Source organism: Acomys russatus, chromosome 3 (assembly GCF_903995435.1).
Source record: "Acomys russatus chromosome 3, mAcoRus1.1, whole genome shotgun sequence".
In the NCBI taxonomy this organism is placed as follows: Eukaryota; Metazoa; Chordata; class Mammalia; order Rodentia; family Muridae; genus Acomys; species Acomys russatus.
This window is the reverse complement of record NC_067139.1, coordinates 57,776,809-57,797,432: the sequence shown is the minus strand read 5'-3', so window position 1 is coordinate 57,797,432 and position 20,624 is coordinate 57,776,809. Positions and strand designations below refer to the sequence as shown.

At 44.5% G+C, this 20,624-nt stretch overlaps 1 protein-coding gene and 1 non-coding gene across 2 annotated transcripts in view; one reads left to right on the top strand and one right to left on the bottom strand.

Annotated features, from left to right (window-relative positions):
* Cacna2d3 (calcium voltage-gated channel auxiliary subunit alpha2delta 3) overlaps window positions 1-20,624 on the top strand; it is an 811,541-nt gene that overhangs the window by 529,316 nt on the left and 261,601 nt on the right. The window contains exon 13 of the mRNA XM_051140839.1: window positions 5,026-5,159. Coding sequence (XP_050996796.1) covers window positions 5,026-5,159 — 134 coding nt within the window. The remainder of the gene's footprint in view (window positions 1-5,025; window positions 5,160-20,624) is intronic.
* Window positions 13,876-13,984, bottom strand: LOC127187326 (U6 spliceosomal RNA). The gene has a single exon (XR_007830472.1). It is a non-coding gene; the product is annotated as a U6 spliceosomal RNA (small nuclear RNA).

The following is a 20,624-nucleotide window of genomic DNA, read 5'->3' as shown; positions in this document are numbered from 1 at the left end:
TAGAGAGATAGTACTGACCAAAATAATAACTCCATCCCTGTCTATCTAATTACCCAAAAGGCTTACTGGGGTTGCTTGAAGGAGCATTTTGAGTCAGAGAATTGCATCGCTGGAAACTATTTCCCTTTACCGGCTCCCAGCACATACACCACTGCAGTCCTAACCCACAGTGAACTGAGAGCCAAGGTCTTATGTAGGTCACCACAGCAACTCTGCTTCATGATGGTGGTGACCATGTCACACGTGGGGAAATGGCCCCATCCCAGAAGCATATCCCAGCAATGGTAGAGCCAGAACCTGGCCACGTGAGGTAGACAGCAGGGTCTGCTCACACGGGCAGACTGGAGGGGCTCTGGCTTCTGGGTCACTGTAAGGTGCAATATGGAATCCTTTGTCTCTGGCAAGGCAGCTCTAAGCAAGGGATTTTGAAAACATGTTGCAGTCAGAGTGAAATCTCAGGAATACAACGTATCGGGCTGCATAACCAGTTTATCACAGTGAGCTGGTGTAACCCAAAGTTCACAGAAGGAATGCTGCAAGGGAACAAAGCAAATAAATTGATGTTACATAGAAAAATGAGCAGGCCATTTGTAATAGGTGGCTAATTTCAGCATTAATTACTCAGTAATTACTGAGTGATTGCTGATTCTGTTTTCTTACATGATATATGAAGTTCAAAAAGGCACATTAAAGATGAGAATCAACATTCAAGAGCTTGAATTCACTAGGAAAAAAAAAAAATAAAGGACGGGGGCAATAAGAAAGGTGGCCAGCTCACAGAATACAGAAGGGGCCTGGGGGAAGCGTCTCTGGTTTCAGCCAAAGCTCTCGACCCTGAGCCACTTCCTACTATCCATCATTTGTTAACGAGACCATACATTTGTTAGCTAGGCCTTACAGGAAAGCATTTAAAAGCAAGAAAAGACTCTTTCAGAAAGGTTTCAGGTTCTAATGGACTGGGACCAAATTTGTGTAAGCTTTGTGCTCCATCTCTCTCTCTCTCTCTCTCTCTCTCTCTCTCTCTCTCTCTCTCTCTCTCTCTCTCTCTCTCTGTGTGTGTGTGTGTGTGTGTTTATATTATATATAATGTATACATATGGCATACAATTATATATAATATGTATACGTTATATATATATATATATATATATATATATATATATATAATTTAAGCTTTTTTTTAACCTTTCATAGACTTACGTCCCTGCTTAGCATATTGAAATATAAGTTGAAACCATGCCCTGGGTTTGTATTATTGTACTACTAATTGCCAGGAACTTGGAAGGGCAGCCCTGTGTTTGCCCATTCTTATCCTCAACCTTTCCCAACTACAATACACAACTGACCCACTAGCAGCACCTTGGAGGAGGAGTGATGAGGAGCCCATGGTCCTTTCCTGCCTTGCTAAGGGAGAGTGCCTTCTAGGTTGAGAATAAAGGCTTTAGAGTTCAGTTAACCTGGATTCAAGTTGCTCTGAGGCTAACTCCCTGCACTTGTCTTTGCTCCTAATGAAATGAGCATGTGGTGGGCTGCCATGCGTCCCAAGGCAGAAAGCAGTGTGAGTCCCAGGAAGACCTCAGTGAAGGCTACTGTGTTGTTCCACATATCCACATTCCCCAGTCAGGGAAGGTGTCTCTGAACCAGACAAGCAGTAGCTGTCATAATGTGGCACGACACAAACAAAGTAAGCAAGCAAGTCATAGTCCAGCCCCAGACCAGACTGAGTGTCCTTAAGACACCAAAGCAAGGTACACAAAGAGAACGTGAGCTTCGAGGGGTCAGTTAGTCAGGGAGAAACTCCCCCAACCAGCCTAGCGGTGATAAAATGGACGCATCCTGGAAAACTAGATAAGGGTGCCCAAGGAGAATGAACAGGGAGTAGAAGGGTCTAGGTAGGCTTGGGTGGAAGGGTCAGGGCCAGCTCAGCACAGGAAAGCAGGAAAAAGGTTAAGGACCATCAAGGGGGTTTCCAGGTAGGCAGAGAGCTAGTGCAGAAAAACGGCTCAGGGAGGTCAGAGTGAGAGGTTCCGAGTTGTTCTAACTCTGTGTGGACGCCATTGTAATGCTTCAGGCAGACAGATGATAGAATATTTCATACTTTCCCATGATCCTTAAGTGTAATGGGGGAGGGTCATGGGGAGGCTGTAGCTGGTCTCTTACTTGCGCATCACGGAATCTTGGAGCAGGGTCAAAGTACTGAAGGAAGGAACACTCACCTTTAGTGTGTTTTAGAGACTGGACCAGAAAACAAGCTGGCGAGTTAGATATGGGACCATAGTGCAGCAAGGAGCGATGACGGGTGTCTAGGAGGACACTTCTGGTTCAGCCTAACTGGACAGGTTGCTATTGCTGAAGGGAGAAAGGCCAACGGGGGCTGAAGAGGAAAGCCAAGAGTTGGCTTGGAAACTTCCTCCTGGGTTCCTGAGTTCATCCACAAGAGCTATCTGGTAACTGTCTGACTAAAAGTCTGGAGCTCTGCGTAAGTGGGCTTTGTAATGCATGGACTTTGGCTGGGATACACAAGGCTGGAGTGAGGGTCATTTCTCAGTTCAGTCTTTTCCAAATCTATGCTTGATACCACCGATTCTCACTCTCTAAGCTGATGAGCTATGTATCCTTCATTCCCCCAACCCCCACATACCCATCTTCTGTTTTGTCTTGGCCCTGTTTTGGAAAACCTAAGTCAAAGAGCTTCAACATTTGCTTTGAGGATTAGATGTGAACAGAGAGACAATCAAGAACTCTTCTAAGAGAGGCTGACTTCACAGGACCTAGTCTACCAGGAGAATGCTCATCAGAGCATTCCCAACCCAGATCCAGAGCCCAAATTGATCACCATGGTGATACCTCTGCCCCTTCACCCTTAGCTTTTACTATGTGCCAAGGTTCTTTACTCAGGACCTGAAGTTTAGCTACTAGCAGAGATACTAAATATTTTCTTTCTTCTTCCAGAGTGGCTTATAGCCTTCAGGGGCTTATAGCCCCCATTGGTTAAGGCAATCTCTTTGTCTTCTAGCAGCCCCTTATAAGACATTTCTTGCCAGCTATGCCTCTCAGCTGGACCACCTAGAAGCCATATACCAATGGGCCTCCCTAAGTGGGGGGCAGACCTCCAGGAGAACTCACAGGTTCCTGTTCTGGGATCTCAACCTATAACAGGCATCCCCACTCCTCCTTTGGGGCCCTGTTTCCCTGGTATAGTCATGGCCAGGAGGGTGGGGCAGGTAGGAGTGATAATGCATGCTAATTAGCACTGTGCAGAGCTGTCATCAGGAACCCAGAAGCCACATGGTCCCAACCTGTTTGGGACAGGCACATCAAATTCAAACCAGCTGGCCTTTGTTTGGAAATGTTCTTGGTGGGCCCTTCCCATCCTGGACAGTGGAAGGGCTGGTGTTTCCTACCGTGTGCCTGGTTTAGACTCAAGGAAAGTCTATAATTGCTGCAGCAGATCTGGCTTTAGAATCCCTCTAAGCCATTTCTGGCCTATTTGGTGAGTAGGAACAGAGCCTGACTTAGTGACCGGAAGCAGCAGCATGAACTTCTGTGCCCTCCAGCTTAAAGTCCGTCCGTAACCACCTGCTTTAGGACAGAGTCTCAATTCTCCCCAGTGCTCTCTCTGCTGGGCCCATCTCTCTGAGTCATTTCTGCTCCCTGTTCAAATCTTTACCTGGGGCCATTCTGAGATATTTTAACTTCCCAGAAGGGCCTTGGTTTTTGTAATCTAGATGCTTGCCTGTACCCTTTGCTTTGCCAGACACACTCCTCAGTCATTGCTCCCCACTAATTCTCTTCTTTATCATTCAGGGTTCAGCCCCAGAGTCCCTGGCTCAGGGTAGCCAGGTGTGATTGGCCATCCCTGTTACATCTTAGCTTAACAGGGACCATGCTGGTTTGTGCTTCTTTCCTCCTGTCTGCATAGCCCACTACAGGGCCTTTCCCATCCCTTTAATTCTGCTAAGAATGCTTTCCACACAGACTTGAACAAATGGCTTCCCTCAGGGAAGATAAGCCCGTGACTGGTGTTCTCTTCCCTTCTAAGCCTCCCAGCCTGCAGCGAAGTCCATCAGACCCCAAGTTGATGAGGAACACATCGAGTGCCCCGAACTTCAGATCAAACAGACAACTTCACTTGTAGAACTCTTGCCTGCTTAGAACATTTCCCGTTGCTTGGAAACCACGGCTATCAGTCTAACAGTCACAGTAGAGTAGGAAGTGAAACTCCAGCCCCAAGCATACACAGGGGGAAGCCCCGTAGAAGTAATGGGCACAAACCCAGAGACAAGGGAAGGAATGAGTGAAACCAAGACACCCACAGCCTGTGCCCTTTCCTGTAGTTTCCACTCAATGCTAGCGGGACATGGGCAAAGCATGTGTCTTTAGCCCACTCCAGTCGTACCACTGTTACACAATAATAACCCTCCCGTGTACGTTATTACAAATAATGGAGAGCCACCCCAGTTTAACACCCAGAAGGCTGAAGCAGGAAAGTTGCTTTGGAAAAAATTCAAAGCCAGTCAGAGCAACATAGCAATACCAAGCTTGTCTCAAGAACAAAACAAAGCAAAACAAACAAAAATCAAAGATGAAAAAAGTGAATGATACTACCAAGAAGTTAACAAACTTTGTGGTGCTTTTTTATACATCAGTCAATACTATGGTTAAAAAATTATACTAATGGGATCTCTTTTAATTTTATGATTTATAGTTTTGTACTTCAAAATATGTTCACTGAAGTGGGAAGGGGAAAGGCTATAGAATTGCCTGGAGTGAGGACCCTCTTCTCCCTGTCTATAACATAGCCTAGGGGGATAGCCTTTACATCATCAGCAACTGTTTCTGTGTGGGCTAATTTAATTCGTATTCCTTTTGACGACTGTACTCTTGTCTGTGAAGATAAAGCTCCCTTCAAGAGGGATCCAACACTTCTCAATGATGAAGAAGGAAGTTTGGGCTCTGGCCAAGGTGTGTTCCTCCATGCATGCTCTCCCGTGTGTTGTCTAAGCCAGGCCCTTCTTTTGGCAGGATTTTTCACCCAGATCTCTACCTTGGCTGATGTGCAGGAAAATGTCATGGAGTACCTTCACGTGCTCAGCCGACCCAAGGTCATTGACCAGGAGCATGACGTGGTGTGGACTGAAGCCTACATCGACAGCACAGTGAGTCGCCAGGGACCCTGGGGGAGGGGCTGGGTCTGCCCTCTTGCTTCAGTGCAAGGCTTTCATAGCATCCTCCATCAGTCACAGGCGTGAGTGACACCGTCTCAGATGGTAGGCACAATTGATAATGTTCACCTCAGCAGGCAACGGTGGTTTGGAAGATAACCAGTATGGCCTGCACCTCTGAAAGCATCAAACACACCCTCCCTTTTTGTTTGTGGCTTCCCACCTTCCCACATGAGGCAGTGATGATGGACTTAGCCCTTGCCGTGTGTGAGGCCCAGTCCTAGTGGCAGATCATTAGCTGAAGATGTGACTGAAGATCACTCTGATAACAAATGAGGCCACCGTAGAGGAGGCAATTACATTTTCCTCCTACAGACAGTCAAAAATGTGGTTACATGGGTGGCGAAGGCTCTATAAGTGTGGTTGTGTGAACACAGGACACAAGCTCTGGAAAAGCTGGATTCCAGCCTGTGCTAACAAGGAGGGAGTTTGCCAGTCACCCAGCAGTTATTCCCCCGGCTGTGTTTTTGTATAATTTCAGCGTGATTTTTCACAGTGATAACGAGTCTGATGGGAGCAGCGTGCTTCATTTATTGATTGTAAATATTCTCAAAGGAATGTCCCACTGTCAGTGTTTTTGGGATTCACATCATATTAATCACGAAAGCACAGGCACAGCTGTGTTCTGTAGTGGTCCTCCATGACTGGCCTGGGCCTACTTTCCTCTCTCTGGGAGCTCCTGTTCTTGTTCTTGCTATATTTCTGGCAGCCACAGGCACACACAGGACAATAATGATATATGAGAGCCAAACTAGGGACACCCTGACACATTCAGCTCACCACAGCGCGCGTGCGTGCACACACACACACACACACACGCGCGCGCGCGCGCGCAACACACACACACAGAGCTTTCAAGTAAGACACCAATAGGCCTCTATGCCCTGGTTCAGAAGGGGTGTCTAACCTCAGGGAAAGTTTCCCAAGATAAAGCGTGTGGGGCAGGGAAGCACTTCTTGGTACTGGTAACACTGATCTTTTGTCAGTTTGGGAGTCAGAGCCCAGTTTGGTTCTAAACTGTAAGAAGAAAATAGCAAGGCTGCCATATTTGAGCTGACATCACGTTTATAGCAGTGACAATGGACACAGTAGTCATGATGCCATCTCTTCATTCCCTTGGATAAGTGAGGCAGAAAAACCAAGGGCAAAGGAGAAGCCCATGTCTAACTGGTGCTGGAGGAACCAAAGCACTCTGTAGTTTGTTGTGCAAACTCCAGACATTCAGATTGATGGATTGCTTTAATTCCTCAATGTAAAAGTGTAGGACTAGAGCTGGGAGCTGTGGCGCACAGCTGTAATCCCAGCACTCAAGGGAGGTAGAGACAGGTGGATCTCTGTGAGTTCAAGGCCAGCCTGGTCTGGTGTACAAAGCAACAGCCAAGACTACACAGAGAAATCCTGTCTCAAAAAACAAAACAAAAGTGTTGGACCAGGATCTAACTAAAGCATATGATGCTTGACCTTGAACAGATTGATAGAAGAGAGAGGTCAATAAGTGACCTGATGACATATGGGGACTTAGTGTATGACCTCATCTTAGCAGAGCAGGTAAAGGCACCAAACCTGATGATCTGACTTTGGTCCCCTGGACCTACAAGGTCCAGAGAGAACTGTCACATGTTATCTTCTGCCCTCTACACATGGCACCATAGCATGTGACTCCCATCCTCACTCACCAAAATAAGCAAATAATAAAATAAAACATTTTGAAAAACCAAGGAAACTCTTCTGAAATTTCCTATAAAAAAAAAGGAAATTATCAGAAGACATAGGTAAGCCTCAAATATAACAAACTGGCTTTTAACATAGAAAAATATACACCTTTACCCATAGTAAGAAAAATACAAATAAAACTATAATGAGACCCCATTTCTCAATAGTGGAGTAACAGAAACTAGAAGCTTAGCCACACACTGTGCTGGTGAGGATGCAAAGGAGAACTTCATAGATCACTATGGAAACGTAAAATGGGACAGTTTCTATGGAGAATGGAGTGGTATTCATTTGCCCTTTGCCCCAGCAGTCATACTTGGAAACAACTTCCATCAAGATAACTCTCCATCCAGACAAAAGCCTGTGCAGAAGTTCATTCCTTAGAGCTGTATGTAATTTCCAAATGCTGAGAATTGTCTAATTCCCCAAACGTGTAAAGATTGATTGTATGAGTCACAGACAATCAGCAACAAGAGTGAGGGTGGTCTCTGCTGCTCAGCATAGAATGTTTATGTTGTCGTGGGGATATACTGCTGAGGAAAGTGAGCAAAACACAAGAGTGAGTCTTCCAGGTGACACGTTGTGGGGGACAGAAGATGGAGTGAGAAGGTATGCAAACAGAAATGTGCATAGACGGGGGAAATTAAAAACTCATAGAGTTGGTTACCTATAAGAAATGAGAAGACTGACACATCAGTTTTTTCATAGTTTTGATTTGTTTTGTTGTATCTTTGAATGTATATATGCTGTGTGTGTGTTTGTGTATGTGTGTGTATGTATGAGAGAGAGACAGAGGCACACACAGAGAGAGGAGAGAGAGAGAGAGAGAGAGAGAGAGAGAGAGAGAGAGAGAGAGAGAGAGAGAGAGAGAGAGAGCAGGTGCATGCATAATAATATACATGTGGACGTCAGAGAACAATCTTTTTTTTTTTAAAAGATTTATTTATTATGTATACAATGTTCTACCTGCCATGTATGCCTGCAGGCCAGAAGAGGGCACCAGACCTCATTATAGATGGTTGTGAGCCACCATGTGGTTGCTGGGAATCAAACTCTGGACCTCTGGAAGAGCAGGCAGTGCTCTTAACCTCTGAGCCCCCATTGCTCCAGCCCTCAGAGGACAATCTTTACCATCAAGTGTAGTCCTGACCTTTCACCTCTTTGTTTGAGTCAGGTTTGTTTGTCCTTGTCACTGCATCCTGCAGCCTAGTAAGCCTGGAAGAGTCCAGAGAGTTTCCTGTTTCTGTCCACCTTGTTGTAGAAACACTTGTGTTGCAGACAGGCACTACTGAGTCTGCCTTCATGTGGTTTCTAGAAAACTGAACTCAGGTCTTCATTCTGTGTATCAAAGCACTATTTCATAATGTATATTACCCTGTTGAGCTGTATCCCTAGCGTAATTTTTACTTATAAAATTGTGTGTGTAGATGGTGCATGGAGTTGGTTCATGTGCTATTGTACATGTTTGGAGGCCAGAGGACAGCTTGCAGGAGTTGGTTCTTTCCTTGTACCATGTGGGTCCTGGGGATCCAACATGGGTCATCAGGCTTGGAAACCAGTATCTTTCAATGCTGAGTCATCTGTCCAGCTCAATTTTAAGACAAAAACAAACAACAACAACAACAACAACAAAACAAAACAAACAACAACAACAAAAACAAGTCAAACCAAACGAACAAAAAACCCCAAACTTTTGTTATATTTATTTATTTATTTATGTGTGTGTGCAGTTTTGAGTTTTGAAAGTACATATTCTGTGTTTTTAAAATGTTAAAATTATAGCACTAAGGATGGAAGAAAAGTTAAACAGAGTGCCAACAAATTAAAAACCAAAACAACTCAATTTTAGTTAAATAGCAAATTTACCCAGAAAGCAGGGTAAAGAAATATAACTAACATTTTTGAGTTACTCTTGGAATATAGTGGTAGTATGCATTATTACATTTTAAGTAAACTGCTTAATACTGCCTTATAATCTAGAGAGAAGAATAACACAACTTTAAATCGTCCTAGCATCATTTGTTGTGATAAGCAATTCTTAGACTATGTGGAGAGGCTGTTAGGAGTGAACACATGGCAACACTCATGACACGGCAGGTGCCTCTGGGGTTAGACTAGATCAAAAGCTGCAGAGTGCAGTTCTAACTATGTTCACAGAGCGAGGCTAGACTCACTAGTAGCTATGTAGGAGTGAACTTACCCAGGAGCCAGATCCTCTCCCAGGAAAGTGAACCAGAAAAGGTTCCTTAGAGAAGTTGCTGCTTCCAGGGTTGGGTAGTCAAGGTACCTCTCCCTTCTCAATAAAGCATACATGAGATTTTTTACACCAGAACATATGGAAGCACTGAAAACAATACCTCTCTTGTTGATCAAACCGGAGACAGTTAACAACATGCAGAACAGCATACAGCAATGATGGACTGTGGTCTGCTGAGTAAAAACAGCAACCCATGTGTTCTAATAATGAACAAACACCAAACAGGTTGACTCCATGGGGAAGACAGTGTGAGCCACAGAACCATGCCTCGTGGTGAGGCATGAATGACAGGGGAAGGGGGTGATGGAGCTGCAGACTCACCATTCTGCAGCCGTGGTAGTTTAGGACAAACAGACCCGTTATCAATGGTTTGGAAATTTAGGTGGAAAGTTCAAGGATGAGAAGAACATTTTATTGTTTCCAAGTGCTTCTCCAGAGGTTGTTTTTAATTAGTTGTGAGGAAAAGAATAGTACCTGCTGGACAGTAGGATAACATGGTTGCTCTCTAGTCCACTGGGTAGGGGAGTGTCCCAAGAACGTCTTGAGTAAGGTCAGTAAAATTAGCATCGCCACTGAGAAGCAGGCAGATGCTGCGTGCCCATGGAGGAGGGTGTGGTACTTGTGTTGGTTATTCTGGCTGAAGACATTACCTGAAGCTCATGGAGACCCCACTGCCACTCAGGGCTTTTCAACTACATAGCCTGTGACAGTAGAAGAAAGGGGGCTGGCCTGGAGCGTACTTCTGAAATTTCTGCTCCACACAGAATTAATACCCCACGTTCCATGCACCACAAGATGACAGAGCCGACACACCTCACCTCCTCAAGAACCTTTTGCTGTACATAAAGCTAGAAACCCAGCAGTTGGTTAAATGACAGCTTAGCACCATTTCTGAGCATCCCTAGTGTCTGCTGTTATATATTCACAAATCCACCAGGTAAATAATCTCCACAGTAGGAAGTTCCAAGCAAGCTTCTCACCTTGGAGATGTTGGCCTCTTGGGCCATTGCATGTGTGTCTGGATGGGTTTTTGTTGTTGTTGTTTGTTTGTTTGTTTTTTGTTTTTACTAGGCTATGGGTGAGAGGATGGCTGCTGTGACTTCATCAAGTGCCTCTGAGCTAAAACCACAGTCTTTTCGAACATCTTGGCCTAGACCCTAAGGCTCAAGCACCAAATCAAATACCCAAGCCAAACAACTCCATCATTTATACATCAGGGTCAATATAGGATTTACATCCTGGGTTCATCTGTAGAAACTGAGTTCTAAGATGAGCCCACCAATTTTGCAATCTCCTAACAGTGCCGTTGGAGCTCAGCATTTTTGGGGTCCCAGCTGCCAGTAATGATTACTTGAGAAACATGTGAGAGATCAGTGAAGTGCACCTCTGGATGTGCCCAGGCAGGCAATTCATAGGTGAATAATATCGTGGAATCTAGTGACGGTTTCAAATGACTAACATTCTATCCTAATCCACCCATCCAGAACAATTCAGTGTCAGCATCAGCCTTATGTGACTCAGCTCTCAATAGTGAACACTTGCCATAGTGACAGGCCGTCAACCCCTTCTCAATGTGTGTAGAACTCTGGTGGGGTTGTTGGCGTAAAACATTTTAATATATTTACATATGCGAAAAGTCCGTCTTAGATCTTGAGCTAAGAGTGTAGAGTTAAAATGGTAGCCTGGTCTCTCTCTCTCTCTCTCTCTCTCTCTCTCTCTCTCTCTCTCTCTCTCTCTCTCTCTCTCTCTCTCTGTCTCTCTGTCTCTGTCTCTCTGTCTCTCTCTCTCTCTCTTTCTCTCTCTCTCTCTCTCTGTCTCTCTCTCTCTCACACACACACACACACACACACACACACACACCGTCTAGTCCACATTAGTTCTGCCTCCTAGCCATTTGCCCGTATAAGATGGAAGTTGGAACTTGCCTTCCAGGGTTGGTTCTAAGGGTTAAATATCTTTGCAGGATGAAACTGTCACCTGTCCTCTCCCAACATCCCTCACTTCCTGCCCTTCTCCCACCCACCCTTCTTTCTTTACATCTACAGCTCACCCAGACAGCTATGTTAGCTCCCTGTGACCATGTAACAAACAGCCATGAATGTAACTGCTTAAAACTGTACAGCGCTTGGTCTTGAGGTTTCTATGGGTGACCATCTATCCTGGAGCACACAAGGCCACAGTTAATTGGTGGCTGTGCTACAGCTCTTATCTACAGCTCAGAGTTCTTTCCCAGGATGAGGCAGGTGGTCAGGCTTGGGGCAGAATTCTATTGCTTGCAGCTGTAGGACTGGGCATCTATTTTCTTGCTGTCTGGAGACCACCCAGAGGCTACCTGCCATTCTTTATCCCGTTGTCACTATAGACAGTCGCACAAGCGTACTCAATTCCAGACCAGCAGAGTACATCTTCCTGTGCTCAATCTCCCCTTAATGGCTTCTCCCATTAGGTTAGGAGCAGCAGGCTAGTCTCCTTTTCATTAACGCCAAGTCAGTTGTTTGACAATAGGACTGTGGGAGTGACATCCTTTCCTGCCAATCCTCAAGGGCCATGGACTTTACAGGGATGTACTTGTTGGGGGCAGATATCTTGGGAACCAGTTTAGACTGCTACCTACCACAGCAGCCTCTCTGGCTCCGTGCTCTGGTTTGAGAAGGGAAGATAATGCTGGAAGGGCATCCAGCCATGCCTTTCCCTATACACTTTCAGACAAGAGAGGCCATGTCCGTTCTGCAGTAGCGTTTCAGCTCTCCACGTGCTTCCAGCAGCCTGGTCATTTTCATAACGCTGTGATGTAAAAAGGGTTTTTACTCCTTTGGAAACAGCAAACCGGTGCCCTGTTGATTTATATAATATCTACCAAGGCCACAGGAAGTCAGCATTGGTTCATTGCCTAGGAAGTCTGAACACTCAATCCCTCACATTTGCTTAATATGATCTTAGATCTTCTTTCTCCTTAATTACCCGATTTAGCAATGAAGGTGAAAGGAACTCCTGTCTGCTTGACGCCCCAGGCATTGTAACTGAACCCAGTATTAGCAGATATAATTATGTAATTGACTTAACAGTGGACAGAATGGCCCATGGCAACCTGTGGGTGCAGCTCTTTGCCTTCTTACTCATTGCATGTGAACTCATGGTGTCCTAAGTCTGGACATGATCGGGGAAATGCTGAATCATGACCAGAGCCTGGGTCTCCATTCCTGCACTTAGGGCCATAGGCTGCATCTAAGAACCCTAAGTCTAGTATCAGAATGAGGAAAGCTCTTTTCGTGACCCATCCTCCTGGCTTCTAGCTACCAGTCTGATTAAGTATTCTATGTCTGCCGAAGCTGCTCTATTCAATTTGCTTTCCTGGTGAAGACCAAATAAATGAATGAATGTTAACAACATTAATTATGTTTAATCTAATAAGATCTCATGTATTAATTGGCAAAACAGCAAACACCAGAATTCTGGAATTCACCGGCTTCTCATCTCAACACGAGTCATGCACAGCCATTATCTTGGAGGTGCAGAGCGAAAAATCATTACCGGTGGAATTTGTTCCATTTTGTAAGCAAATCACTTCCACTCCACAGCTGGGTCTTAATCAGCTCGGGAAAGCTACCCAACTTGCCATGTAGGGCAGAGGCAACATCAAACCCGGGGAGCATCCACACCCTGATAACTCCCCTCCAGGGGAGTTTGCACAGATCCTGGCGGTACACACAGAAGGGAAGCCAAGAAATCTTTCAAAAACAGTGGGAATGTGACCATTTAAAATAATGAGAATTCATTACCCCGGCCCCCGTCTCTCCCGTTTGCTGGCAAGGCAATTCAGGAGGCAATCTGTAGGAACTTCAAACCTATTTACTTGCATGGGCAAATTGGACCTGTATCCCTCCTCCTCACCCCCTACTAAGTTCAACTCTGGAGAAAATGCTTCGGGTCTGATGAATTGCATATTTGCTTCAGTTTTCCATCTAGGAATGGCACCTCAGCCATTGAGGAGTCGTTTGGGTGATTGCTTGAAGCTACAACTTCTTACTGCCTAGAAGCACTTACTCAGGGGGTGTCAAAGCCATCGCAAGGAAGTCGTTGAAGGTTGGAAATGGAATTTACAGTATTTTCCCAAGGCAACTCTGCATATCAAAGAAGTCATGATCATTGGGACAGAGAGGCACTCGTAAGAAGAAACGTAAACTGTCCTACTGAGCAGTGGCACAGGGACTACCATCTGCATTACTTGGCATGGAGGAAGCTGATTACGTTGGGACCTCTATTTCATAGCAGATGGGTCCATTAAATTTAATAGCCTCCAGAGCCCTTAGAAACCGTGTTAAAAACATGTGGAGCATGCTGTGACACTTCACTTCTGGCCCCACAGTCATTATAACTCTGGCACAGACGATAAATATTATAATACTTTATTTCCATCAAAACAGATTACTATTATAATTTTTTTTTTCAGTAGGTGCTGATGTGTGTTCTGGATTTAGGAAACCATTTATAGTCACCCAAATGTTTTCCTCTTTTTTTGGTACTAGGTTTTCTCTCTCTCTCTCTTTTTTTTTTTTCTTTTTTTTTCTTATTAATTTATTCACATTACATCTCAATGGTTATCCCATCCTTTGTATCCTCCCATTTTCCCATTCTTCTCTCCCTCCCATTTTTCCCTTACTCCCCTCCCCTATGACTGTGACTGAGGGGGACCTCCTCCCCCTGTATATGGTGTCATCCTTGTGCAGGGGCCATGCTAATCTTCTCTGTATCGTTCCAATTTTAGTATATGTGCTGCCGAAGCGAGCACTAGGTTTCTCTTTTAAAGCTTTTTTATTGCTATTGTTTGGATTTTTGTTTGTTTGTTTTTCAGAGCCTATTTTGTTTGTTCCTTGAAGCTGATGTCATAAAACTATGAGACAATAGTATAAAGAAAGTTTATACCTTCAGAAAAGGTATAAACTCTATATGGATGATAGTCAATGCCAGAAAAGCTTAGGGCTGAAAATGAAAGGACCTTTTGGATTTCAGATGTTTGTTGTTGCTTATGAGTTTGTGGTGCCATGATTTGCACCTGTGATAGTGAAGGGCCAGCCTCTGTCCTATACCATATAGAAATGGATTAAGACCACAAAGCCCTGGTAAACTACAGCATGGAATTGTTCTGCACTCTGATGTCATGTCAATTTCTAACTCTAACTGAGAGAAAATGTCAGTTCTCAGAACCATGCTGTCTTTACTGTTCTCTCCTATAGAACAACTAGATTCATGGTCAGTCTTGTTATTATTTTGGTTTATTTCTTGACTCCTTTGGCCTTAATTCTACTGTACTGGCTCCTTATTCTGACAGTGATGGCTTCTACTACCCACTGACTTTCATTGTCCTCAGAGCCCTTTCTCTTCCAGCATCTACAGCAACCTATTATACACGTGTTTGAACCACAGCTCCACACAAAGGGAGATGGCAAATCCAACAGATGGCTTGAATCTCACAGACCAGAAAGAAATCAGACACAAATGAAATTTGGTCTAGGAAGAGCGGCTGAGAAGTAGTAGAGTCAAGCAGAGAAGTCTGCCTCCAGAAGGCCAAACCAGCCCATGCCCAGGTCATTATTAGAGCAGTGTGCTATTAGTCATTAGGGTACCGCATTTTAAAGCTGTGGAACCGTAATCTACTCAAATGTTTCTATGGGCTCTTTATTTGTAGAACACATAAATGCAGAGCTACCATGGTTGGTTTGGGGAGATAGGGAGCACGGAGGATCCAACTCTCTAGCTGTCTTCAGAATGAGAAGTAGAGGCTCCAAAGTACTGTTTTATCCTGTCTTGGCACCACAGAGCCCATATGGTGTTTTAGGTGGCTTTGTGTCCCCTTCTGCCAAGGACAGTGTGGAATTCTGTGCTTTGGGATATCATTTTTAAAAAAGATTTATTTACTTACTTAGTTTTATATTTATGAGCATTTGCCTACCACTTGTACTACCTGGTGTGCATAGCGTCACAGAGAGTAGGAAACCGGGAATCAAACCCTGGTCTTCTGTGAGAGCAGCCGGTACTCCTAACCACTGAGTCATCCCTGTAGTTCCTGAATTCTGTATCAGACCCTCATGTTTACAGCAAGGTATTAGATGGATTCCATTAGGAAATATGACTGTGGAAATTATATCTGTCTCTATTAGGAAGCCAAACAGGTAAAGCTATGACATGTTTTTGTATTTTTCTTGATTACTAGAGGCAACCAAAAGTGAAACACTGACTATATGCCCCAGAAGCCATAGGGTTGTGGGACTTACTATTAGTACAATTGCTGCCTCAAGGGTCAGACCTACCCAGGATAGGAAACCATCAGGAGCAGCAGTCTCTCTATGACAATGTCTGTAGCTGTTCTACTCCAGAGTTTTCTTCCTCAGACCTTTGCTATAATTTTTCTTCTCTCTAGACCATTTCTCTTCCTCCTTGCTGTCCATCTGGTAAAGCCTGGTGTCCATGTCCTGCCTTTATTCTGCTCCAAACACTATAGCCATGAGTTTGCAGTTTATGTAGCTGGGTCTACATTTCTGAGCAAATTTCTGTAGCGCACAGTTCTTGGGCTTGATTGTGCCAGGTATGGCTCAGGAAAGAGCCTCTTGTAGAAACAGATCAGCTAGGGCTATGAATAAATATTCTTTAACAGAGAGATGCAAGCGAGAAAACATGCCTGGCATCTGAATGACTTGGCATGTCTAAATCCCAGTTCTTTCACCTTAACCCCAGCAAGCCACAGCCCAACTAGGTCCTGTGTGACTTCAATCTCTGTGAACATGTCTGCTTTCCAGTACTCTCTCACCTCTTTTTATCCCTCCCACCATGAGCACTGTACACCATAACACATGAGTGTCTTTCCATAATGTCAGATTTATTAAATAACCACAAGGTCATAAAGTTGAGCAAGTTTAGTGACAGCCATTTGTCATAGAATCTGCACACCTTATCACTTGGCTGAGCTGGAGCATGCTCTTGTCTTCCAAGATTACTCACTAACATTAACACTTATTCCACACAGCACATGGTAACACACACACACACACACACACACACACACACACACACACATACTTTCCTTCCCTGTGTGTGTGTGTATGTGCGCGTGCATGTGTGTGTGTGTTTGTAGGTGTCTCTGTGTGTTTGTGTGCTATAGAATAAATGCAAATTAAAGCAACTGTAGCAGAGTTCCCAAGTTCTAGAGGCTTCAGAAATGAACTGAGAACACATCTGTAGAGATAGGACATAGAACCAAACCAGGGACAGAACAGCGTGCTACCGTCAGGCTTGAGAGCAAGATTGCGGAATACAAGGTGAAAAGGCCACTCCAGGTTAGGTGCAGGAAGTGGGTCAGGAACAGGAAATGGTAGGTTCTGGCCATGTCCACACAGGCTCACAGGAAAAGAGGCCGGCAGTTGGGTAGTCTGTGTCAACAGGGTGTTAGGGAGTCGTAGATTCTTGAGGCACACATCAGGTATGCGATGTGGTATGGGGCCATCACTTTAGGAGGTCCAGATGAGGGCGCTGCATCCATTTGTCCATCTAGTGTGTTCAGTAAGCTCTTGGATCTAGTTTTCCTGACATGGTTTTAATAGTCCTGTCTGTCCACATGTTTTGGTCTCTCTAACAAACTTACAGTGTGGCTCCCTTTCTATTCCTGGGGTTAATTGAGGGTGGTGCCTAACAAATAGTGCGGCTTTTTGGTGCACTCAAGGGCTACGTTTATCCTTCTCCCCCAGAATGAACTAAAATGCTGCTTGTAAAACAATTTCCTGGGGAAATACAGAGCCTGAAAAACCACCTTTTTTTTTTTAATACAACATAAAATGAATTAGAGTAAGGCCTAGCTTGACCTAATACCACTTTCCCCAACATGTGTTCCCCTCCCCCAATCCTCTCTTTGCTTCCAGATTTCTTGGCCACTCCCTTCCCCTACATGCTGTGCTTGCTGTATGGGTGGCAGGGCTCCTCCTTCTTCCGCCTTCGAAAGACTAAGGGAAATGGTTTTGGAAACCACAGCCAAGTCTGTATTGTTCATCCCCCATCATGGCTCAGAAATTTGGGTGAATTATCTTCTCGGAACAGATTCTCGTGCTTTGACATGATTTACACTAAACTGAGCACATTCCTCCTATTACCAGCATGAACAACAATTAAAATAATCCCAGAGAGAATCAGCCTGCGGTTTGATATCAGCTGCCAGCTTCATGTCTCTTGTGGTCTCCAGGATTTTCTCCATGTGACTGATTTAATTCTCTTATTCTTAGCCTGTGTGACTTGATGTGGCAATGATAAATGTGATGCCTTTGCCACTCTGGCTCAGAGACACCACAGATAAGTGTCTGTCAACTCTCCTGGGCTCATAACCTGTTCCTATTTACAAGGGGAGAGCAGCCCTGCCTTGTGTTTTCTTGCCTTCATGGTCTTTCAGATCCAACTTGTGAACAATATGGCAATCAGAGGCTCCTTTCAATCTCATTCTGCTGGTGATATACACTCCTGTCAGATGTCCAAGCCAAACACGATGCTCAATGCCAGCTCCTTGGGGGGAAATTCTCTCTTCTTTGGAGAAAGATTAAAAAAAAAAAAAAGGATGCACAGAGGGAGTTGTCAATTCAGACAAACAGGAACATGTTTTCAAGTCAATTTCTATTATTTGTAATCAAAGCAGCTGGAGAACCTACATCTTTTCAGGGCTTTGGGAACAACTACTGGACACACTTGTCACTGATTTCTGTCCTAATGTAGTCAAACTCAAGATGGCCCCAGATGAGGTCAGGGTGGGGAACTCATCGCACAGTCTGGTTCTCTCTCAGGTAGCCAGTTAAGCAGCACTTGCCTTGCATCTTCCTTTGGGAAAGACAAGTTCATATGTACCTCTTGTTGGTGGGAGCTTCCCATAATATCCCAAGTAAGGAACTAGTGGACAGCACTGCCCTTGTACCTTATAGGGTCGGACCATCACGGAACCTAATTAGAAGACCATTCCTGTCTACCTCTGAATAAGATTTTGTTTGGAAAGGTGTTGCCAAGCTGCACTTCAACTGCTTTTAATCCCAATTAGCATATTAGAGAATTTAAAGTATAGTAGGATGACCATGGCTTAGACTTTAGGGGAGCCTAAAGTCTATGCTTCAGGTGCCTGTAGTAATTCACCCCAGCCTGATCTTTAAAGGGGCAACCCTTCTTCATTGGACCCTACTTTCCATCCCTGTCCTGGCCATGTCATAGGAGATCTTTAAGAAGCAACCCTGGTGCTCTCTCTGACTTAGACCATTGCACATCCATTCTTTCCCGAGGAAGCAGCCTCCCTCTCACCTTACCTGGAACCCAGGTGCATGACCTGTGTTTTCAGTTTCATGGTTATCTGTCCCCATGACTTCATCTCGCAGACCCTAGTCTATAGTCCCACACACATCATTTCCCTCCGAGCATCTGGAACCTTTCAAGCATTCCTACTGGACCAGAAAGTCTGCCTGTGTTTAGGCTTCTTGAGGAGAGAGCTGGTGTCTGGCTCTTTGCAATGAGCTCAGTACAGAGCCAGGAGCCATTGGTGCATGCAGTCCCAGTCGGGGTTGGGGGATGGGAATCCCATGGACTGGAGCTTTTCAGGCTGAAACATATCAGGGAGTGTCCTGTGTAAGAACAGCATCATATCCAGCATTTCCTTGAACGTGTCACTCCTTGCTCAAGGCCATGTTTGTAATCGATGTGATCCACGGCTTTATCTACCCATCCTCACATCTCTATGTGTCTGATCCACCAATTCAACAAGAAGTCTGACTTCACATCCTCTTCTTGAAAAACCAGGGCCGTGACATCCTGAGTGGCCAAGGCATTTTTCTATCAGCCATGTCATTGTGGCAGTAAAGTTGATCATACTTCTGTCCACTGTTAAAATACAAGGAAAAATTTAAAAGTAGTTACACTGTTTGACTCGTATCTGGATAGTGGGACCGTAATGGGCATCTAGGGAGTCCTTGGAAATAATTTCTTTCATTGATTTTGTACTTCCTGGCCTTCCATTGGCTGCTCTATCTATTGCCTTGAGGCATCTCACTGTGGCGAGCAGAAGTTTATCATTGCTGCCCGTCTTCTCAGAGAATCAGCTGTATTGCTCGCCCATCTGTTGCATTACACCCCAGAATGCTCCCCCACCTCTGGGCTTTTAAATGTGCTCGTTCTCAGCTGGAAAGCTGCCTTGCTCAGCTCCTCTCCTGGGGAGAAGCATTTATGGCAACTCCGTGCTTCTACCGTGATGTCACCCGTCCTGTCATTGAGTTTCCATCTTAGGGCTTTGATGATCAGTTCTAATTGAATGAGTGTTTGGATCTTCCCAGTCTTTAAAAATCCTTTGTTTTTCTTGCCCAACAGCATGAGGCTGTGGACAATGTCTGTGTTTTGTCTGTAGAACTCAAGCCTCATACATGGTTGATACCCCGTATTAATTAACTCACAAGACTAAGGTTTGCTCCTTGCACCTGTCTCACTGCAGTTGTCTCATGGACTGTTCATCACACTTTTCCTCATTATGTGTAATTTTATAATGATCCTACAAGAGTAAGAGGGGAAGTAATACAGGATTATAAACCGCAATGTGGATGGCGGTACTAAGAATACTGTTCAAAATATTGTCATGTTTGACTTTCTTATTGAACACCGTGCCTTCTGGTTCTGAAGAAACTGATTAGTATGGCTGACATATTCAGCTGCTGGGGAGCAGCCCATAAATTCCTGTTGAAGGAATGAGAAAATCAGGGGAGACACAGATCCGGAGAAAAGAGTTCATTGCTTAAGTCACATTGTTTATGCCAGAGTGCTTGAGTCTGATGGAAAAGTTCCTAACAGTGGTTTTCTTGCTGTATATATACAGTTTATGGATGAAGTGGGGAATGTAACTTTTTTTCTTAGCAGAGCATCGTCCTAATTTAGGTGGACTCCAAAGAAACTTGATATTAGGAGAGGGTAGGGGGAAAATATTTAGGTCCATAAAACCTCTTTAGCATTAGCACTCAGTCCTTCATCAAAACATAAATACTATCTGCTTTTAATTACTGGCCTCATCCAGCCAAGATAAGTACTGTGGGCTAGGCTGAAAAGAAAAGTTCCCAGAAAGCCTGATATCATGGTGGAATGGTAGAGCATTTCCTGAAGGAGATGTTAAGGAAATCCTTAATGAATTAACGTCTTGCCTTTTGCAACAGAATACTTAGGGCCTGGATGGGTGAGATCATGGGCCTTTGGCAGCTGTCTGCCTTCACAGCACTTGACAATCTGCTTCGTATTAGTTTGCTGTTATATAAAAGCATAGAATTCTCAAGTTAAGAAATATCTATCACTGTGTGACGATGGACTCAAAACAAAAAAAATGTATCATCTTCAAAATCCCCTTTAAAAATGGATGTCTTGCTTATTTTGTTTTGAAAATG